This window comes from Mixophyes fleayi, chromosome 1 (assembly GCF_038048845.1).
Source record: "Mixophyes fleayi isolate aMixFle1 chromosome 1, aMixFle1.hap1, whole genome shotgun sequence".
Taxonomy (NCBI): Eukaryota; Metazoa; Chordata; class Amphibia; order Anura; family Limnodynastidae; genus Mixophyes; species Mixophyes fleayi.
The window spans coordinates 101,304,586-101,325,953 of NC_134402.1; the positions used below are offsets into that span (position 1 = coordinate 101,304,586).

A 21,368-nucleotide genomic window follows, 5' to 3' on the forward strand; every position below is an offset into this window, starting at 1 on the left:
ATCGGGCACTTCTGGCAAATGCCAGAAGGGCCGATGGCTAATTGGGCCGATCCGATGGGGGCACCATGCCCACCCGAGCAGCGCAGCTCACTGTGCGCTGCTCGGCGGAGGGAGTTCAATGTGATGTGCGGTCATGTGATATTAATCACATGGGACAGCACCTGTCACATGGTGCGCATCCCATGTGATCACTGGCAACAGCCGCACATCACATTGAGCTCCCTCCGCCGAGCAACAAGGTGAGTGTGTATTACTGAGGTGGGGCTGTGTATATTACTGAGGGGGGCTGTGTATATTACTGAGGGGGGCTGTGTATATTACTGAGGGGGGGCTGTGTGTATTACTGAGGGGGGGCTGTGTGTATTACTGAGGGGGGGCTGTGTATATTACTGAGGGGGGCTGTGTATATTACTGAGGTGGGGCTGTGTATTACTGAGGGGGGCTGTGTATATTACTGAGGTGGGGCTGTGTATATTACTGAGGTGGGGCTGTGTATATTACTGAGGTGGGGCTGTGTATATTACTGAGGGGGGCTGTGTATATTACTGATGGGGGGCTGTGTATATTACTGAGGTGGGGCTGTGTATATTACTGAGGGGGGCTGTGTATTACTGAGGGGGGCTGTGTATATTACTGAGGGGGGCTGTGTATATTACTGAGGGGGGCTGTGTATATTACTGAGGGGGGCTGTGTATATTACTGAGGGGGGCTGTGTATTACTGAGTGGGGGCTGTGTATATTACTGAGTGGGGGCTGTGTATATTACTGAGGGGGGCTGTGTATATTACTGAGGGGGGCTGTGTATATTACTGAGGGGGGGCTGTGTATATTACTGAGGGGGGCTGTGTATATTACTGAGGGGGGCTGTGTATATTACTGAGGGGGGCTGTGTATATTACTGAGGGGGGCTGTGTATATTACTGAGGGGGGGCTGTGTATATTACTGAGGGGGGCTGTGTATATTACTGAGGGGGGCTGTGTATATTACTGAGGGGGGGCTGTGTATTACTGAGGGGGGCTGTGTATATTACTGAGGGGGGCTGTGTATATTACTGAGGGGGGCTGTGTATATTACTGAGGGGGGGGCTGTGTGTATTACTGAAGGGGGCTGTGTATATTACTGAGGGGGGCTGTGTATATTACTGAGGGGGGGCTGTGTGTATTACTGAGGGGGGGCTGTGTATATTACTGAAGGGGGCTGTGTATATTACTGAGGGGGGCTGTGTATATTACTGAGGGGGGCTGTGTATATTACTGAGGGGGGGCTGTGTATATTACTGAGGGGGGCTGTGTATATTACTGAGGGGGGCTGTGTGTATTACTGAGGGGGGCTGTGTGTATTACTGAGGGGGGCTGTGTGTATTACTGAGGGGGGCTGTGTATATTACTGAGGGGGGCTGTGTATATTACTGAGGGGGACTGTGTATATTACTGAGGGGGGCTGTGTATATTACTGAGGGGGGCTGTGTATATTACTGAGGGGGGCTGTGTATATTACTGAGGGGGGCTGTGTATATTACTGAGGGGGGCTTTGTATATTACTGAGGGGGGCTGTGTGTATTACTGAGGGGGGCTGTGTGTATTACTGAGGGGGGCTGTGTGTATTACTGAGGGGGGCTGTGTATATTACTGAGGGGGGCTGTGTATATTACTGAGGGGGGGCTGTGTATATTACTGAGGGGGGCTGTGTGTATTACTGAGGGGGGCTGTGTGTATTACTGAGGGGGGCTGTGTATATTACTGAGGGGGGGCTGTGTATATTACTGAGGGGGGCTGTGTATATTACTGAGGGGGGCTGTGTATATTACTGAGGGGGGGGCTGTGTGTATTACTGAAGGGGGCTGTGTATATTACTGAGGGGGGCTGTGTATATTACTGAGGGGGGGCTGTGTGTATTACTGAGGGGGGGCTGTGTATATTACTGAAGGGGGCTGTGTATATTACTGAGGGGGGCTGTGTATATTACTGAGGGGGGGCTGTGTATATTACTGAGGGGGGCTGTGTATATTACTGAGGGGGGCTGTGTATATTACTGAGGGGGGCTGTGTATATTACTGAGGGGGGCTGTGTGTATTACTGAGGGGGGCTGTGTATATTACTGAGGGGGGCTGTGTATATTACTGAGGGGGACTGTGTATATTACTGAGGGGGGCTGTGTATATTACTGAGGGGGACTGTGTATATTACTGAGGGGGGCTGTGTATATTACTGAGGGGGGCTGTGTATATTACTGAGGGGGGCTTTGTGTATTACTGAGGGGGGCTGTGTGTATTACTGAGGGGGGCTGTGTATATTACTGAGGGGGGCTGTGTATATTACTGAGGGGGGCTGTGTATATTACTGAGGGGGGGCTGTGTATATTACTGAGGGGGGGCTGTGTATATTACTGAGGGGGGCTGTGTATATTACTGAGGGGGGCTGTGTATTACTGAGGGGGGCTGTGTATTACTGAGGGGGGCTGTGTGTATTACTGAGGGGGGCTGTGTGTATTACTGAGGGGGGCTGTGTATATTACTGAGGGGGGCTGTGTATATTACTGAGGGGGACTGTGTATTACTGAGGGGGGCTGTGTATATTACTGAGGGGGGCTGTGTATATTACTGAGGGGGGGCTGTGTATATTACTGAGGGGGGCTGTGTATATTACTAGGGGGGGCTGTGTATATTACTGAGGGGGGCTGTGTATATTACTGAGGGGGGGCTGTGTATATTACTGAGGGGGGCTGTGTATATTACTGAGGGGGGGCTGTGTATATTACTGAGGGGGGGCTGTGTATATTACTGAGGGGGGCTGTGTATATTACTGAGGGGGGGCTGTGTATATTACTGAGGGGGGGCTGTGTATATTACTGAGGGGGGGCTGTGTATATTACTGAGGGGGGGCTGTGTATATTACTGAGGGGGGCTGTGTGTATTACTGAGGGGGGCTGTGTGTATTACTGAGGGGGGCTGTGTGTATTACTGAGGGGGGCTGTGTGTATTACTGAGGGGGGCTGTGTATATTACTGAGGGGGGCTGTGTATATTACTGAGGGGGACTGTGTATTACTGAGGGGGGCTGTGTATATTACTGAGGGGGGCTGTGTATATTACTGAGGGGGGGCTGTGTATATTACTGAGGGGGGCTGTGTATATTACTGAGGGGGGGCTGTGTATATTACTGAGGGGGGGTTGTGTGTCTCACTGACTCGGGCTGTGTGTATTACTGAGGGGGGCTGTGTGTCTCACTGACTGGGGCTGTGTGTATCTCACTGACTGGGGCTGTGTTTCACTGAGGGGGGCTGTGATAAATGTAATGTTTTATTATAATGTATGTATGAATGCCCCATGTTGGCCACACCCACAAAACAATGAAGTCACGCCCTTTTCGGTGCTGCCGCTACGCGGCGGCACAAAGCTTCTTTCATGCTTGAACTGAGGTGGGCCTCTGTATTTTAAATGCCAGGGCTGATTTTTAGTCCCAGTCCGGCCCTGATGTACGGTATATATGTAGCACCATGGCAGTAAAGCATTTTTCCTTCAGTGTTTTCTCCAAGTTGGTTATTTACAACTGATGCGAAGGCTTAGGAGTAATATCCTAACCACAAGCAATACCACAACTATTGGGTATACAGACCTAGAATGAACACCTCACCAAATGTATCTGCATATTTATTATCAGCACCAACCCCACTGACTGTGCATACTCAAAATCAAAAACACACTAGCTGTATGTATGTGTCAAAATCACTGCATCCAATGAATGTACCATACCTCCTATGATCACAGCATCGAATGCATATAAATATGTCCTACCAGCACCACACAATGTATGTGCACACCTCCCATTAATACCACAACCTCCGCATGTATATGCCACCATACACTACTACACGTACATACCTCTAATCAAAAGAACACGTACATACCTCTGATCAGTACGGCACCCACCACATGTACTTACCTCCAATCAGTACTGCACACACATACGTCTAATCAGTACAGCACACACACACGTCCAATCAGTACTTCACCCTCCAAACAGTACCAACTCTTTTGGTGCTGACTGTAGATATAATCATACACACTCTCATCCTATATGACACATACAATCAGCACCCACTCTTTAACAATTTAACACTAAATATTTAATTCACATCCTCTAAATGATAAAAATAAATTTAACATGTTCGAGGAAAGATTTCCCTTGTATGATAGATGCAACTAATCTGAATTCAACAATTCATTGGTTTCTTACATTTCCATCATGATTGGGACAAGACAAAGGTTTTCCAGCAGCAACAGCATTCACCGTCTCCAAGATGGAGGACTCTTCAATGCCATTATCTGGACTCCTCTGCAGCACGTCCATCAGGTTAGTAATGAAGAAGTTATTCTGTAACGCAGACACACCCTTCTCGGGTAGAATTGAGGTCTGGCGGCAGACTGGGCAAGAGAGCGTCAGGCTGTGAGCTGGAATGTAGTTCTGCAAACACCTGCAATGTCACAGAAAATATATGATGATACACATGGTCTAAAATTAGGGAAAATATAAAGTCATTTTCAAGTTAATCAGCCTAATGGTTTTTTTTTTTTTTTTTTTTAGAGAGATTGAACATGCTCAGTTTTCTTTCTGCCTTATCTGTGAGAAGTTTGTATGTTTGCGTGGGTTTCCTCCGGGTGCTCCGGTTTCCTCCCACACTCCAAAAACATACTAGTAGGTTAATTGGCGGCTATGAAATTGACCTTAGTCTCTCTCAGTATGTGTGTGTGTGTTAGGGGATTTAGACTGTAAGCCCCAATGGGGCAGGGACTGATGTGAGTGAGTTCTCTGTACAGCACTGCGGAATTAGTGGTGCTATATAAATAGCTGATGATGATACATCCAAGTTACACACAGCAGATTAAGCTGCAAGATCTTGGGTCAGTAGGTAGACATGTATGATATGCTTAGAAAAGCTGAATATGAGCAAAGACTGAAAAAGGTGCTTTGTATATATGAACCACTGTAATTGTAATGCCTCCATCAGTGCCTTTGTCTGATTTTCTGTAAACTACAAGCAAAACTGGAATCCGAAAAGTAGATTAATGAACTCTGTGGAATTTCCTGATGAGAACCACAGGACAGAAGAGCAAATTATTGGTCTCATAATGAAACACTTATTTGTAGAGTACTATAAATTTAACTGGTCACTTCTATGTAGTATTAAACTAATTCTCAATCTCAAAAAGTTTAAGCTGCTGTGAACTGTGTCCTGGCTTATCAAATCCCAGAACGACCCTTTTAACCTATTCTACAAGATTACTCCCCCCCCCCCCCTCACCTTTCATGTAAAACCTACATTTATTCTCTTTTTACACTTAAACAACCTACTGACCTCAAGCCAACATTCCTGTGTGACTGCATCATATAGCCACACTAAGCGCTTTTTCCCACTGTAATCCAGTTGGACCAATATGCTATCTGTGGCATTTAACCTCATGTATCAATCTCATATTTTCCTATAGGTTGTAAGCTTGCAAACAGCACACTCTAGTCTCTTTGTTTGTGAATACCTAGTCTTCTTTTATTAGTGTGTTTGTTCCAAATTGTTAAGTGCTACAAAGCATGCTGGTGCTATATAAATAATTGCTGCTAATAATATTTTTATTAATAATAATATCCTTGTTTCATTTAACTTTGCTCACATATAGGAGCTGTTTTTACTATGAAAATTAATTTATTTGTCGATTTGCATTATAATGAGCTAACTTGTAAAATGGTTAAATAACAGAACATAGTCACTCTGTTCTGCAGCAAGTAAATATTTGACTGTGTATTTCAGCGATTTTCCCTTCTACTAATGTGGGCAAGGTGTGATGGAAGTGTACAAAGCTAAGCAATCCCTGCTCTGCAGATACACTTGACAATTTGTGTCAATACTACAAATAACAATAAAACACAAAACGTGGCAAGAAAGCACAAAATAAATGACATCTGAATCCGTTGGAATAAAAATTCTATAGGTGACTCTTATGCGCTAACAGGAAGAAAATGTTTGCAAATAATCATCATCAACATTTATTTATAGAGCGCCAGCAAATTCTGTAGCGCTTTACAATTGGCAAATACCATTTATTATCTTAGATGTGGGCTAGAAATTTTAAAACAACTGGAACTTTTTCCTTATAAATAAAGACGCAAAATGTATATTCACTAATTTACGATAAGAGGTGGTGTGATATACACATTCTGTTTGTAATCCATAGTGATCTGGAAGATCCTTTGTTGGTAAACATAGGGCATTCTTCTTGGTTGTATTTGGGCATACAACTTTGTTTTACAATTTTTTTTGACCACCAAAACACAGACAAAATTGCAAAATACAATGTTTATTTTTACCATACTTACTTTTACACGATTGCAATATGCAACTGACCCTAATATGTAATAGACTTTGTGTTAACTTCAGAGCTAGAAAAATGGGAATAATCTTTTTGTTTTTTTGTTAAGCAGCAACTGGAGACTTCATTAAGTCTCCCTATTATCAGCATTAATACACAAACTATTTTTTAATTAATTCAATGAAATACAGTTCAGCATGGATTGATTAGTGCTGCCTTGCATTGGAGGTCGAAGTCAGGTCTACCCCGCCAGCATAATCTGATAGCAATCTCTTGTTTTGGGAGATTTTGTTTGTTGAAACTTTCTTGGTCTAACAATAGGGGGAAACCATAAACAAACTATTGTTATTATTTTATTACTGTTATTATTAACTGCTAGTTTTTGCTGGTGTATGCATTGCGGCACAGTTTCTGGGAACGGCAACCCGCCACTTTGTTTCATCAAATCTATACATTCTTTAATATTTATTTTACTTTATTTTTTTATTATTGTAATATTACAATTAAACAATAATGTATGATCAGGTTTCTGGATAATTTAGTAGGTGTTGTCCTTGCGTATTTAGGTATCCTGCACTGGGGCTGTATCATATCATAGATTACTGGGGTCACATTTTAAGCCAATTACTGAGAGCACAGCATGGTGGTCACATGACTGTCGCGGGCTATATAATATGCAGTTATGCTAGTATGATGGGTGTTGTCATAAAAGGTCACACTATAAAAAGGTAGCATAACCTAAAAGATATTTATAAAACAAAACAAAAAACATTTTAATAATATATAAAAAAGAATAACCAATAAACATCTCACCTTTCACAAAATGTGTGCAGACAAGGAAGTACTTTGGGATTTTTGTATCGATCGAGGCATATACTGCAAATTAAAAACTGCTTGTCGATCTGACGCACCACAGGGCTAGGGATATTGGAGCCTTCACTGGCCATCCTAGACCACTGACATGTGGGTTAGGTTCCCTTCCACCTTGCACACTAAGGAAGAAATAAAAGGGAAATAATACTTACTTAAAACCAGAGATTACTTTGCAAAGGTGTTATTTATACACATGACAAAAGGAGCACGGCAAATTTGTAGCAGTTCCAGTAGCACAATCGCTATATAAATAAACATTATTCAAGTTACTAAAATGCAAATAAAAGTGAGTAATCATGTACAAAGCATGTAAAAAAAAGGGCACGTGGATGCTTAGATAAGATTTTATCATTGAACAGAGCCCAAAATAGTCTATATCCAATACAGATTTTTCCTATAGAGTAAAACGATCTCTCAACAGCCAATCACATGCTGTCAATCAAATAGTGCAAGTAAATATTAACACTATGCAGGAATACCCCATATTCCAGGGGGGGGGGGGGGGGTGGGGGTTGGGCAGCATTTCAAAACAACCACCACACACGAACACACAGTGAACCAAAAAGGTCTTTGGTCTATACCTTTAACTCTACTGAAAACAAAGTAAAGCAAGTCGTATCCATAATGCAAATCACTCATCCTGCAAATTAAGCACAATTTTCCTGGTAGCAAATCATGCTCTGTTCATTTACAAGTGTTTATTTTTAGTGTATATTTGCATCCTGCAGGTGAGCAATAATTCACAGTATAACATGTCTGGCACAACAGGTGCTGCACAGTCTGCAATCTCAGCCATGGGCTGTGCTGCTCCAGAAATCTATTTGTGACCCCAGCATGATAGCCATCATCTTACAGTGATTCATAATAAAATACTACAGTAATTGTTCATGCCGGGGCTGCTCTTGGACCCCTGGCGAATGTACCCCTCTTCCACTAAGATTTTTTTACGATTCACTAGCAACCTGACGCTGCTGGCGATTGATGATAATGTATCTGAAAAGATGAAGGGGCATATTTAATAAAGCACGATAGTGCTTTTAACGGGTCATTATGGTCCCACAGTGTCCTCCGCAAATTTATTAAGGGGGCATCGCAGCAGATATCATGGATATCTGCTGCTTTGCATTCCTCTTCGTTTTTGGGAGCAGTCACCATTCAAAAGAATGGTGACTGCTCCTGGCCGCAATCTAACAAGTCCCGAAAAAACATTTTTTTCGGGAACTTGTCATGTTAATGTACGCCAGCTGAAGCTGGCGTACATCATCCGAATTGAAGAAATCTAATGCTGTCAGCTCTGCTCCGAAGAGCAGAGCTGGACAGCGCATGTGTGGAGGGATCACATGATCCCTCCCTGTCACTCAGCGCTCTCTCTCTGCAACTATCGTTGCAGAGACAGAGAGGGGATCTGTGTGCGCATGTCCAGTTCTTGGAACTGGACATGCGCAATTGAAGAGTGAAGAGAAGACCCGAAGACAGCGCTTCCGAAGAGTGGGGTAAGTAGGATTTTTTTTTATCACTGAAACAGCAGTTTTTCGGAACTGCTGTTTCTGTGCAGGGCTGTACATAAATGTGAGAAGTAGTTCAATCCCTATCATTGCAATAAGGATTGAAAACTACTTTTCACTTTATGTGAATATTGATAAATGTGCCCCGAAGTATTTATACTCAACTGAATCAGTCTAGTATGCCATGTAACGATGCTTTTAATGGCAACAGTGATAACTTAAAAACGTATTAGAGCATCATGGCTTCTATTATTCATCACTCTAAGGCAATGTAGAACTTTGAGCAAGAGGCCTGCAGTCTGTACAGATTGGTGTACACACACAGGCATGTCCATTGATGCCATAAATGCCATACCTCTGAACAGTCCCAAATTACGTGGGACAGGTGGGATGTATTTGGACTGTGCAGTAGTCCTGTGGACAGGTTCCAGGACAGTTGGTAGGTATGCCCGCTGATGGGTGCCTATTTAATACTATGTTGCATTGAAGGGCTGGTTTTAGAAGCCGGTAAGGGGGTTAGAGTATGCTCACTGCTTCGGAAGCGCTGTGCACGCACCTGGTGCGGCATGGCGTGCTGCCAACCTGATAGCTTTTGTGAGGAGGAGGTTCACAAAGCAAAATTAGTGTTGTTGCAGGTTTTCTGAATCAGCAGTGCTATTTAAATGGGATGGGGAGGTGAAAAGTGGAGGGTTGGAAGAAGGGAGGGGGTGGGTACAGGACTAGTAGGGAGGAAGCAAATTTTAACCAGGCAATATTGAGTCTATTGGTGAATTGCTTGATTTTGTCAGGGACAGAAGGACTAGCGTCTTGGTGCCAGGGGGGAGGGTTTGCATGTAGGGGATCTTCACACCGCACATTGGTCAGCTAGGAAACTCAGGGAAGAGAAGGGCCTGGATCTGCTCTCTACAAAGAGCCAAGGGGCATAATACATGGCCTATATCTTTTAAAGTGTTTTAAATGGCATTTTAATGCTCCATTGCTTAATATTCTCATGTAATCCTTCAGTTTTGTATTTTGTGAAAGCGATGAATGATCTAACGGCCAATGTTCAGTTATGAGAGAGGGGTACAAAACACTTTCAGGAATAAATCTAAAATGATACACAGGTGCTGGAATCTATAGCAGTTTGGTTTCGTCTTGTAGAGCTACTAAAAAAGTGACAATCCACTGCTAACCATGTACTACAGAACCTCATCTTTTACAGAAAAGTCCCCTAATGTAAACAAACAGGACAAAATCAAGAACGGCGTATAGATTAATCATCAGCTGAATAGTACAGAAACACACAGCAGCATATAGCATTAATTACTGTCTCTTTAGGGTGGACTTTACAGTCAATATATTTTTTGCAAACAGCAGAAAGTTCCCTATAGACAGCCTGAATTGTGGTAATTACAGACAAAGATAAGCCAATACCAGAAGAAGGCTGCTTGCGACTCTAGTTGTAGGACTACAGTTTCAGCAGCTCATTTACAAGCATAACATGCAAGTGTCCAGCATTACCACCCTAGACCACGTATATAGTTATTTAGAATGTGTGTTCACTTGTGTTCAGGCTTGAGAGAGTTATAAAAATACCGGCTGACAATTTAAATAGAAAACTTCTTGTGCAGGATTAGTGGTCATCGTTTGCTGGGTGTGTCCGATTAGTGCACCTTGCTTGCTGGATACGAATAGTCATCATCTGGTGTATGATAATATTTATAATCTAACAGGTGTCAAAAAAAAGATCAAGATAAAGACATTATGCAGTATAGTTGCATCCGCCTCATATTTGTGAGTTTACCCATGATTTACCAGATTTTCTTAAGAGCTACAGGATATAATTTTTGCCGTTTGTGATAAGAGGGTACGGAGTACTCCATCACACTTTACAAAATTACATTTCAAATAGGAGTAATAGGTAGAATCTGGTTTCATAGAAAATGTCCACTTTAGTTTTCCAACGTTATAAACATTCACAACTTAACCTGTAGGTCACATAAGCAGTGTCAAATCTGTCCTCACAATCCATTTCTGTATAATAGTTAGTAATAGCAATTAGAAGATTGTAGCAACTCAAAGTATACCTATCCCATGTCACCCATACATCCTTAATGCATCCTCAAACATGTCAATGTGATAGGCTGCCCTGTCTGAGGGATCTTCCACCAGTGACATGCTCAGCATTCACACAGAAGCCAGTACAGTGCCATACAGAGGATCCCAGAATGTGGAAAACAGGCTTGAAAAGATCAAAACGCATTTCCATGGAAACACCCCTAGAAAATACTAGTAATGTGGGAAAATAGCACACAGAAGTACATTGTTATCTAATTATCAATTTGCTCAGAGAAATTATGCTCTGATATTTCACAAGGAAGGTCATGTCATATGTAATGCACAAGCTGCGTGCACATTAATATGAATGCAATGTAATGTTTTCTCTAGTGGCTTTACTAAACAAATGCATGTAAAAGCCTTGTTGTATAAAATACATAATCATTACAAACGTTTTATAAAAGAGAAAAGTGTATTATCTGCACCTGTTTTGCCATTTACAACTAGTTCTTAATTTAGGGATGAATAATAATATGTAGGAAATACTTATAAAAAATAAATGTAACAAATTTTACAGTGAAGGAATTAACATTAAGCATGAACACACTGTTTTATAATATCCTACAACCATTACTGTGAGCTCCACCAGCATCACTGTGCATTCCAAGGACTTTATCTCCATTCTAGCCAGTCCTCAGTGCCAGATTCATTCAAACCTCACGTTGCTCCATATATCTCCTTCACCCTCTTGCCCGATAGATCTACAATGAAAGCAGTAGGAGAAGTGACGGTATGGCACACCACCGTATACCAGCCTAGTTCCACCACTGCTAGCACCCCCATACCCTAAACAGCTTGAAGAACCAAATTTAAAATCTAAGCCACCCATAACTCTGCTTCTCCTTACCCGATCAGTTCTTAATGAACTTCTGCACTCCAAAAAGACGGGCCGGTCATGCTGCTTTGTAGAACCGTATGGATCAAAGTCCACATTTGACTTATACTGGGGCCTACCAATGTAACTGAAAGCTGATCTTAGGCCTATATGTTCTAATAAGCATGAAAAAGATCCATTCATCATGCTGTATTGTAGAGATTGAACAAGGCCTCTTTAGGTTATGGACAGGGTCACCTTTGATTATCAGACAACTAATGTTACATATGGTTGATTAGTCCTCCATTCCCTTGTGCTGCCTATCACTGCAGGTTCCACTACATCAGACAGGATGAAGTGTACTCAGCCAATCACCTTGGGGGAAGGGGGGGGAGGATTCTAAGAACACTACTCTGGGGGAAGGGGGGGGGGGGGGGGAGGCAAAAGGAGGCTATATTGCATCACATATAATTTTTGTCCCACCAGCATGTTCCATTTGACTAGTTATCTCTAATCTAATAAACTCATTTTGCATTGGCAACACACACTGCACGCTAACTTGTTCCAGACATCCTCAATGACAGAGAATGAGAGAGTGAGAATACAAGAGAGAGAAAGAGAGAGACAAAACGTTTGTTGTCTCCAGAGACTGGCTATCGCAGGTCTTATCTTAATTTATCAAGGGGTTAATGCAGGAGAAATCAGAGATTTGGAAACAAGGCATTTAGTGGAACTGACACTAGATTTTGAGAAAACCAGACTCATAAATGAATATCAGCGCAGAAAAGAAATTACACAGGATTACAAGGAAAGTAACACAGAAAAAACCCTTAAAGTTACCTATACTGAATTGCATAATAAGGAAACAAGAGAATGCTTTAGATTGGACATTTAAAGAAAAACTGCTCAATATGAAAAGTGGAATTGCAGAAACTATTTTTGAAAGGGTCCAAGCAGAGAGTTAAAACTACAGACACATGTACAAACAAGTGGAGTGGATCTTTTAAAGCGACAATACCTCATCTGACCAATAGTTGGTATATAGATCAGGATTGACAAGTGACAGCTTTCTTCACTGAACTTGATATAAATCATAAATAAGCAATCTATCTCGCAGATGGAACCAAAATCACTGTGGAAGGTACAGGGCACGGTCTGCTCCTACGCTCCAACACAAACAGCAGTAATTTACAAATACCAATAAAAGATGCATTATATGTTCTCAGATTGGAAGGTGGGCCTTGGTCTGTAAGGTGCATGACGGCTAAAGGACTTACTAACCAAGATAAGATGTGCATTATCCAGAATGGAAGAATAGGATTAGACACAGCTGAAGCGGAAGAACACCTGTATCTTCTTGAAGTGAGAGCAGAGCACTGAGACCACTTGATCTAATACACAGCGACACGTGTAGCCCAATGAAAGTGCTCACACCAGGGGATAACAGATATACAGGGTGGTCCATAAGTGTGGAAACACCCTTTTAAAACAGAAATGAGTAAATAAATATTAATCCAGTGTCTATGGTCTGGGTGTGGTGGAAAGCGTGATCTGCAACAGTAGAAACAGATGTTTCCACATGAGTTTAGGCTTCATAAATAGGCTTCTATATATTTATGATACAAGCACATGAGAGTTTATTATTTCACCCTGATTCATTGAGTTAAAGTGCATTCAGCTAGTACAGTCAGTACACAAGGAGTACAATACAGCTGCAATGAGTATCATGACTGCAGGAGAAGAGTGCACACAACAAAGTCATCCCTCTACTATGGTAAGATGTAGGCTATACCAATCCGCATTCATTTATCACATGCGTGGCGTACACGGTTGTCAAAACATTTGTTCAGCAAAATCCCACGACCCACAAATACCAGTCATTCAGTGAGCTAGAAAGAGGAGTTGGAGTTTTTGTCATTATTCTTAAGCGATCACCTCATTTAATGCCAACAGAGTAAACAGAACACTCCAAATAACAAATGGTTAGATCCATGTCCATTCATACTCCCAACCATAGAAAGAGATTTACTTTTAGTTAAAACACTGGTACCTTGATCTTCTGTTTATTTGGAGAAGTTTTGTAACTAAATGGAGATTTAGAATTGAACTTAATGATGTCACATTTGCATGGGAGAAAAAAAATGTGTGTAACACAACCGTGTCTGTAGTTGGAGTTACATGCATTAAGATAGATGTAAAGATAAATACTGTAGATGCGTGGAGAGCAAATATGTGACAATGATCATCATCTCTAAAAACTTTTTTTTACTTTTAACTTTTTGAAACCATTTTCTGTATATGAAATATTTATGTCTGGCAGATAAAGTATTTCAATATCTGTGTAATTCAACACAAGACATCTGAAAAGGGGTATGTTTAATTTAAGTCTAATCGCTCTTACTGTACTTGCACTTCAATGTTTCTAAAATGCCCCTACAGTCACAAGATATGCGCTGCTCCAAGTAAAAATGTTTAATGCAAGGTAACAATTATGCACCAAGACGTACTTTTACATAACGCGCATAGGCAAACCGAGGGGAGGGGGGGGGGGGGGGGGGGGGGGGGGGGTTTCCTAGTGCCTGGAAACCCCCCTCCAAGCCTGGGGCACTGTATAATTGAGGTGGCTGGACCCTGCCTCCGCTTCACACAGCTCTGCTTGAAAAGGGAGAGCTGCGTGCACCCAACAGTAGTGCATGCAGAATTGCCCATGAATATTATGGGGATAGGAAGAGTTGGAGAACAGCCAAGCACTGTCTAAAATTATAGCCACGTCCCCATGCATGCTGGTCGCGTGGTGTGGAAACCCCCCTCTACAAATCCTCTGTTTGCCCCTGATGCGCATACACTTACTTGCAACTCTAAATCGGGGCCCTAAGTTTGCATATCCAGAAAACCCTATAGAAATTACAGTAAACATTGCTTACTTTTGCCACACTAATTTAAAAAGTTTTGGCTTGTCAGCATTTACCAATGGAAAGTTACTATTCAGAAAAACCAGCAAAGCTAAACAGTAGAAATGTAACAGAAGAATGTCTTCACTGCAATAGCGCAGAGCTCAGAGGTTCCACCGCTATGGATATCTCCAAGAGAGAAAGAGAAATGGGTTACAGGGTTCACCGAGTGAAGATGAAGCAGAAATTAGTATTCTCAGCATTGCCCTTGTGTGCTTTGTATTCATTTGTGAAGGAAAAGCCAGAATGGAAGCTATTAGTCATGGTAAGACTGGAATCTGGCGAGATGTGTAAATCTACACTGAAGTCAGACTTCTTAAATTGTGCTGCTCAATGAATGTGATTATTTAAGCTCTGCACTGTAGGAAGTTAATCAGTGAATAGAATGGTATGGAATGGTCACAACGTCATTCTAAACATTTTAATTGCAGATAAAGCCCTACACATTATGTATTGTATGAATTTCTATGGTGCTTAAGTGGAATTTCCACCATTTAAAGAAATAACAGAAGGGAAAATAATATTCCACTGTATAGGGCATTGGTACGGCCTCATCTAGAATACTGTGTTCAGTTCTGGAGGCCATACCTCCAGAAGGATATAAATACATTACAGACTGTAAAAAGAAGGGCAACTAAAATGGTGCATGGCCTACAGCACAAAACTCACTCGGAAAGACTAAAAGATCCTAATTTGTACAGTTTGGAGCAGAGAAGGGAAAGGAGGGACACGATAGAAACTTTCAAATATATCAAGGGTTTGAACAAGGTACAAGAGGGAAACATTCTTTAAAGGAAGAGAACTATTAGAACATGAGGACATGTACTGAAACTGGAGGGAAGTAGGTTCAGAGGAAATCTAAAAAAAACTACTTCACAGAAAGGGTAGTGGATAAGTGGAATAACCTCCCTTCAGAGGTGGTAGAGGCTAATACAGTAGAGCAGTTTAAACATGCTTTGGATAGACATAAGAATATCCTTATAAAGAATAAAGGATCAAATAGGGTTTGAGGTTACCATAGGTTAATAAAACAATGGGCAGACTAGATGGGCCAAGTGGTTCTTATCTGCCGTCAAATTCTATGTTTCTCTAGACCGGCTTTCACCCATCTCACTGGTATTAGTTCGGGCAGCAGTTTCTATGGTTCTCTGAGAGCTCTGTTCATTGTATTAGGACAAGGTATTATGTAAGTCTGTTTCTGAATAACTATTATTATCCACTCAATTCAGGTGCAGGGTGAAGGGCACTGTCCAAACTTCTAGACAGTCAGGAGGAGCAGCAAAGTTCTTTTTTTTTTTTTTTTTTAAAGTTGATATTCCCTTTAGATCACCTTTTGTATAGCTATCCACATTTGAACACATTTCCAGATTCTACTTTTCCCATGGGCATAAGCAAAGGGCAGCTCTAAAAGGACTTCAGATACTAAAACCTGCAACATACCATGAATAGCCTACATAATCAAATACAAATATTGCCTTTTAATAAATCTTAATGGATACACCATCAAATATTAGAACAGATACAGAGATTTGTATACAAAAAGGGAAAAGTAGAACTATGTAAGTGATCTATATTTAAATCCAAGGATATTGTCATTGACAGTTCATTCAAAGGGAACTTCCCATACACATTACAAAGTTTACCTTTTTGGAGGGCATGGATATTTAGCGGACAACATTAAAACACTTTCCAGGGATAGTTTACTACTGCGCTGAATTTGTGTGTGCCTTTTGCAGACACTTAACATTACACCACCCAGTAAAATATGGCCAGCGTCTGGTCACAATGCAGTTCTTCTGCATTTTAAATAATCACGTGGTGAGGTCTGGTGGCATGCGAGAAGGCTGATGGGTATGTATGGCGCATGTGGGGAGGTCTGATGGGCATGTGGGAATATCTGGTGGGCATTTCCGGGGCATGTGGTTAGATTTGATGACATGTGGGGAGACCGATGTGCATGTATGGGGCATGTGGGAGATCAGATGGGAATGTGAAGAGGTCTGAGGGGCATGACGGTGTCAAAGTCGTATAATTGGGTGAACAAAAGTATATTGGTTAATATTGTTTTACCGTACGATCGCGATCTGTATGCCACGCTACACGTGGCATGGCGCGATCACGCGGTAAAATACGCACGCACACTCTCGCACTCTATTATTTAGTTATTTATACAATTCATATTGGTGTCATTTTAATCCCCAATTCATCAGCAGCTGTCCGGTTCATTCGCCGAAGAGATCGCACATTGCATGCTCTAGTTATTGACGTTAGGGAATAAATGATCAGAGTGATACCAACTGTAAAATGCTAATAGACTAGTTGAAACTGGAGTCCTGGTGGGAAAATCAGGGCACAACTCCTGGAGAGATGACCCCCACCATTGGATATTTTGGTTTGAACTGGCCTATGACCTGCAGCACAATGGACCTTCCTGATACCTGGACCAATAAAAGCAAGCCACACGATCTGCATTGTTTTCACTGTAACACTAAGTGTATATAATACAGCTCTAGCTGGTACCAAGTCAGTCTTTTCTGACCACAGTATTCTGGAGTGAAGTACTGTAAGCGGGTACCAGTGGTGCGCAGCTTAGTGAGCGCATGCGGACGCGGTATGTATGTATCTTTTTGGTATTGGCTGTACTGTATTATAATTATGCACAACACAATCGCTTAGACAATGCTTATTTGAAAACGATGAAATTACTTTAATAATGGCTATTTATGACATTTTTTTATCCCCACTTCAACAGTTTCTTTCACAGCGATTGTATATACAGAAGCAGCGTGAGCTACTGTGAAGAGACTTTAAGTAACCCTTTAAAACCTCCTCCTCTGGACACACCAGCGAGGCAAGAGCTGTGCTGAAGTGAATATTATTCTTAACTTTTTGGCAATGTTGGATATCTTCTTTTTCACTTCACTTTATGTGTGTACGTTATGTATGTTCATATTTATACTGTGTATATGTATATGCACACATATATAAAAGGTAAAGTTGGCCAATTGCCATATCTTATAGATAGGTTTTGGCTCTTGTGCTCCGACTGGTTGGCCACCCCTGCCCCAGTGTTTATGTTGTATGTTCGCTCCAGATTAGTACACCAGTGTCCGTTAGTCCTCTTGACTAAGCTTTGTAGCTTTCAAACTGTTTTACACATCAATAACAAAATATTGAAAACAAGCTATTTTTATAAATGTCAAAAACTAAAATTTACAATATGTATGCCGGCTGGTTACACAATGACACACAGCAATGTCACCATCTCCCCACCAGAACATACTGTTTGCTTCAGACCCCAGTACTGGTATATTTCCAAATGGAATTATACCTGTATTGCATGACTCAATTCCAAGAAGAACGGATTAGCTAGATGATACCTAGATTACAATGCATTTGACAATACCACTATATACATCAATAGACATTTACTCAATTGCAATTTTGTTTTCAAATATTAAAACTTATCCTTTATGTAAAGAAGTCAAGAAGAACATTTCAAAATGTATTCCACTGGCACACTGTATTGCGTATGCTAGTTCATGTGAAAGTGGAAACAGATTAGTGTGCAGAACACAGGGATAATGCAAATGTTTCACAAATTGCTTTTGCCGCTGATCACTCACGTATAAAATTAATCTCTGCCTGGATTCACTAGATGAGGGATAAGAGACCTAATTTTATGAATTACTCATTCCCATCTGTTACTCATGCTGGGGTCATTTAAAGATGCAACTCTATTTGGCTTGCGTAAGCACATGACATTATTTTACATGCAGAAATTTAATTATATTCCTTTGCAATGATTAAAATAAAATCCATCTCTGACCTTTGTTGCACAAATCACTATAATGCATAACGTTTATATATTTCCAACAAAGGCTTTCACAGCTGCCTCTTTGTCCATACGTAAGGTCCTATTTTTGGATGGGGGTGGGGGGACGCAGGAGTGCATAGAAGATGCTAGGAAGATGAAAAATGTTAGCATGCCCAAACACAGCCAATGCACCCAGGACAAAAAATAGTCAGTGTAAAAGACACTAAATCTAAAACCATGATTTAATATGTAGTCTAATGATTTCTTTGATAATATATATGCTCCCAACCACACACACAGCCCTTCATTCTCCTGCCCTGCTCACTGTTCTCCTATTCTTCTCTCACATATACATGATGATGATGATGATATACATACATACGTATATCATCTTCAAAGGTTTTTAGAGCCTCAAACAAGCACAAAAGCACTGCAAGGGAAACCAATGGGACAGAAAGTGTGACACTAGTGTGTGATAATGGTCTTTGGCAGGTGGGCCAAAATGGTCACACATGGTGAGATTGCGCAGATCTGGTCATTCAGTGGTCAGGTGGAACTGGGTCATAGAGATGCCATGTAGTGAGGCTGCCCAATGACGGCATAGATGCATCGTTTTGCGAGTACACATGGTTGGCTAATTTAATTACAAAAAAATAACCTTGTAGGGCTGACTCTGTATGTCTGTAACTCTATGTATTAGAGTTAAACACTAGTTATGTCCACTGAAAACACATTACAATATGAACACAAACTGACTAATGGTAAATATAAATTCCCTGGCATGTACACGTAAACTAGGATATGACAAAGACAAGCGCAGTGGAAGGGGCAGAATTTTATTCTTTGCCTTTCATCAACATGTTCACTATATGCATAATCTACAGATTATATACACCTGTAACACAATAAAGTCTGTAAATGACACTGACAAACAGTGAATACAAGTCAATGCAATGTATCCTGCAGAGCTAGGAATGGTCGTACAGTCGCGTTCTTTTTCAACTCAAACGGCCCACTCAATATGTCAGTGGAGAAGGGGGAAGGGAGATACAGACAAGACACCTGTTATATAGCATGCAGTTCTATACACATTATATCCTAACATATTAACATTCAGCAGAGATGGTGTCTGCCATTCACAGCAGTAGTATAAAAAGTGATGCAGGCAGGCCTCCTTTCAGTGACAATAAAAAGACTAAATTAACATTTTACCACGCATCAATACACCACAGGCATTTGAAACAAGGACATACTTTCACAACATGAAAATTCATATTGGCAACAATATTAAACAATCCAAATCATTGCACCAGAGGAACGCTTGCTAAGTGAATGGGCCCTAACAGCACTAGAAGTTCTGCCCCTATATAATTTAGGCTAAACATTATTATTAATACAATGAACAAATAATATTAGATGCTATATGCAATACAACTATAACATGATCTAATCAAAGAAATTCCACCAGCTTCTTAGAGAATGTAACATAGCTGCCAAGAGCTGTTGGTGCTTTACCATCTGCTTCCCACCCAGGCACATCACTGAGTCAGACTACCAAGGTCAGGGGGCTGCCATCTCCATTCATCTAACAAGCTGTTGTGAATCGGGAGGCTTCCAACAGTCCCCTGTGCTTATATATTCAAGGCAATTAAAAGAGGGAGGGGATCACAATCACCCATGAATACAGCTTTTTTTGTTCATTTCTAATGTATAATGAAAATATATTTTAGAACAGTGCAAATTTAACTGTGCAATATCTTCACTGATGTCTACATTATTTTCTATTGTTTTCTGCCTTGGTCTCCAATCATTGTTCTATAAGCATTCAGCATATGCATCTGGATCCTCTCACACCCACTAGAGCGGCCACTCAGGTGAATATGTAACACAAAATCCCCACAATGCTTTAAAATTGCAAAGTCACTTAAATGACAGTACCTACCCATCGTCGTTGACAAACACTTAGAGTCAGCAATCAGCCAGAGCAGGAATCCCGTTGTAGATGTGATGCATGAAATATCCCAGTGGATTAAGCATAACTGAGATTTTCAGACAGAGCAGGGAGAGGCAGGGAAGCAAGTCACAGTATCAAAGCCATTTCCACACAGCCTGCATCAATGAGTGAGGCTGTATTTCTGGTAGAGGAGTGACGTGCAAAGAAAATATATAGAATAAAGAAAGACAACAGATGCTTAGTCATCAGATGAGGAGGAAAAAAAACCCCATCAATTTCAAAAAAGACCATCAATCCTTATCCAGTGCATCTTTTTCCTCCGTACACTGGTACTGAAAGACTGCAGCAAGCAATGCAAAGCATTGTGGGATTGGGATGCAGCAGTGAGCAGAGAAGAGATTCGTTGTTGTTTTTTTTCCCACCCTCACAGCATCAATCAGCTGTTTGTGGGATGAGTGGGCTAGTGCGAGGGAGGAGGGGATTCAGCAGCTATTACAGGATTAGGAGAATGAGCTGAGTCAAGAGACAATAACCGCACAAGTTCACACAAAAGGGAGGAAAGAAGATTTTTAGGAATTGCTTGCACACCATCATTTTATACACACAAATGTCATGGCGTATGAGCGAGGGCTTTTCATTCCTTACTTAAAATTGGGTCAATTTGGCAAATATATTCTTTAAAAGGTGCTCCTTTATTTACAACAACCAGCCCAATGATGGGGGACCTATCCCTGTATTCTATGCCAGCAGAAAAAGGTAACCTTCCCTACCCCCCAGCCCAGCCTGCCTCTGTACCACACACATTTAAAATACCCAGAACAGCAGGTTGCAAGGGTATCAGTTTATGGACATCATTAATAATTATTGCCATATTTTACCACAACAGTGGCATAGTAATGAGCGTAGCTTCAATATACACTACAGCCTCTTGTCTGCTTCACTCTCTCTTTGGAACCAGGCAAGGTGGTTCTATAAGTGGGGGCACTGTGTAAT

General features: G+C 41.4%; 1 protein-coding gene across 6 annotated transcripts in view; it reads right to left on the minus strand.

Annotated features, from left to right (window-relative positions):
• TRIM2 (tripartite motif containing 2) overlaps window positions 1-21,368 on the minus strand; it is a 107,784-nt gene that overhangs the window by 27,537 nt on the left and 58,879 nt on the right. For 4 of the 6 annotated variants that reach the window (XM_075198592.1, XM_075198618.1, XM_075198602.1 and 1 more), the window contains exons 2-3: window positions 7,175-7,353; window positions 4,236-4,473 (exon numbers count right to left, since the gene is read on the minus strand). In XM_075198592.1, the coding sequence (XP_075054693.1) occupies window positions 4,236-4,473; window positions 7,175-7,308 (372 nt within the window). In that variant the 5' untranslated portion in view covers window positions 7,309-7,353. Of the gene's footprint in view, window positions 1-4,235; window positions 4,474-7,174; window positions 7,354-20,363; window positions 20,738-21,368 lie in introns of those variants that run through there. The other 2 variants (XM_075198585.1, XM_075198628.1) reach the window with 2 other exon arrangements.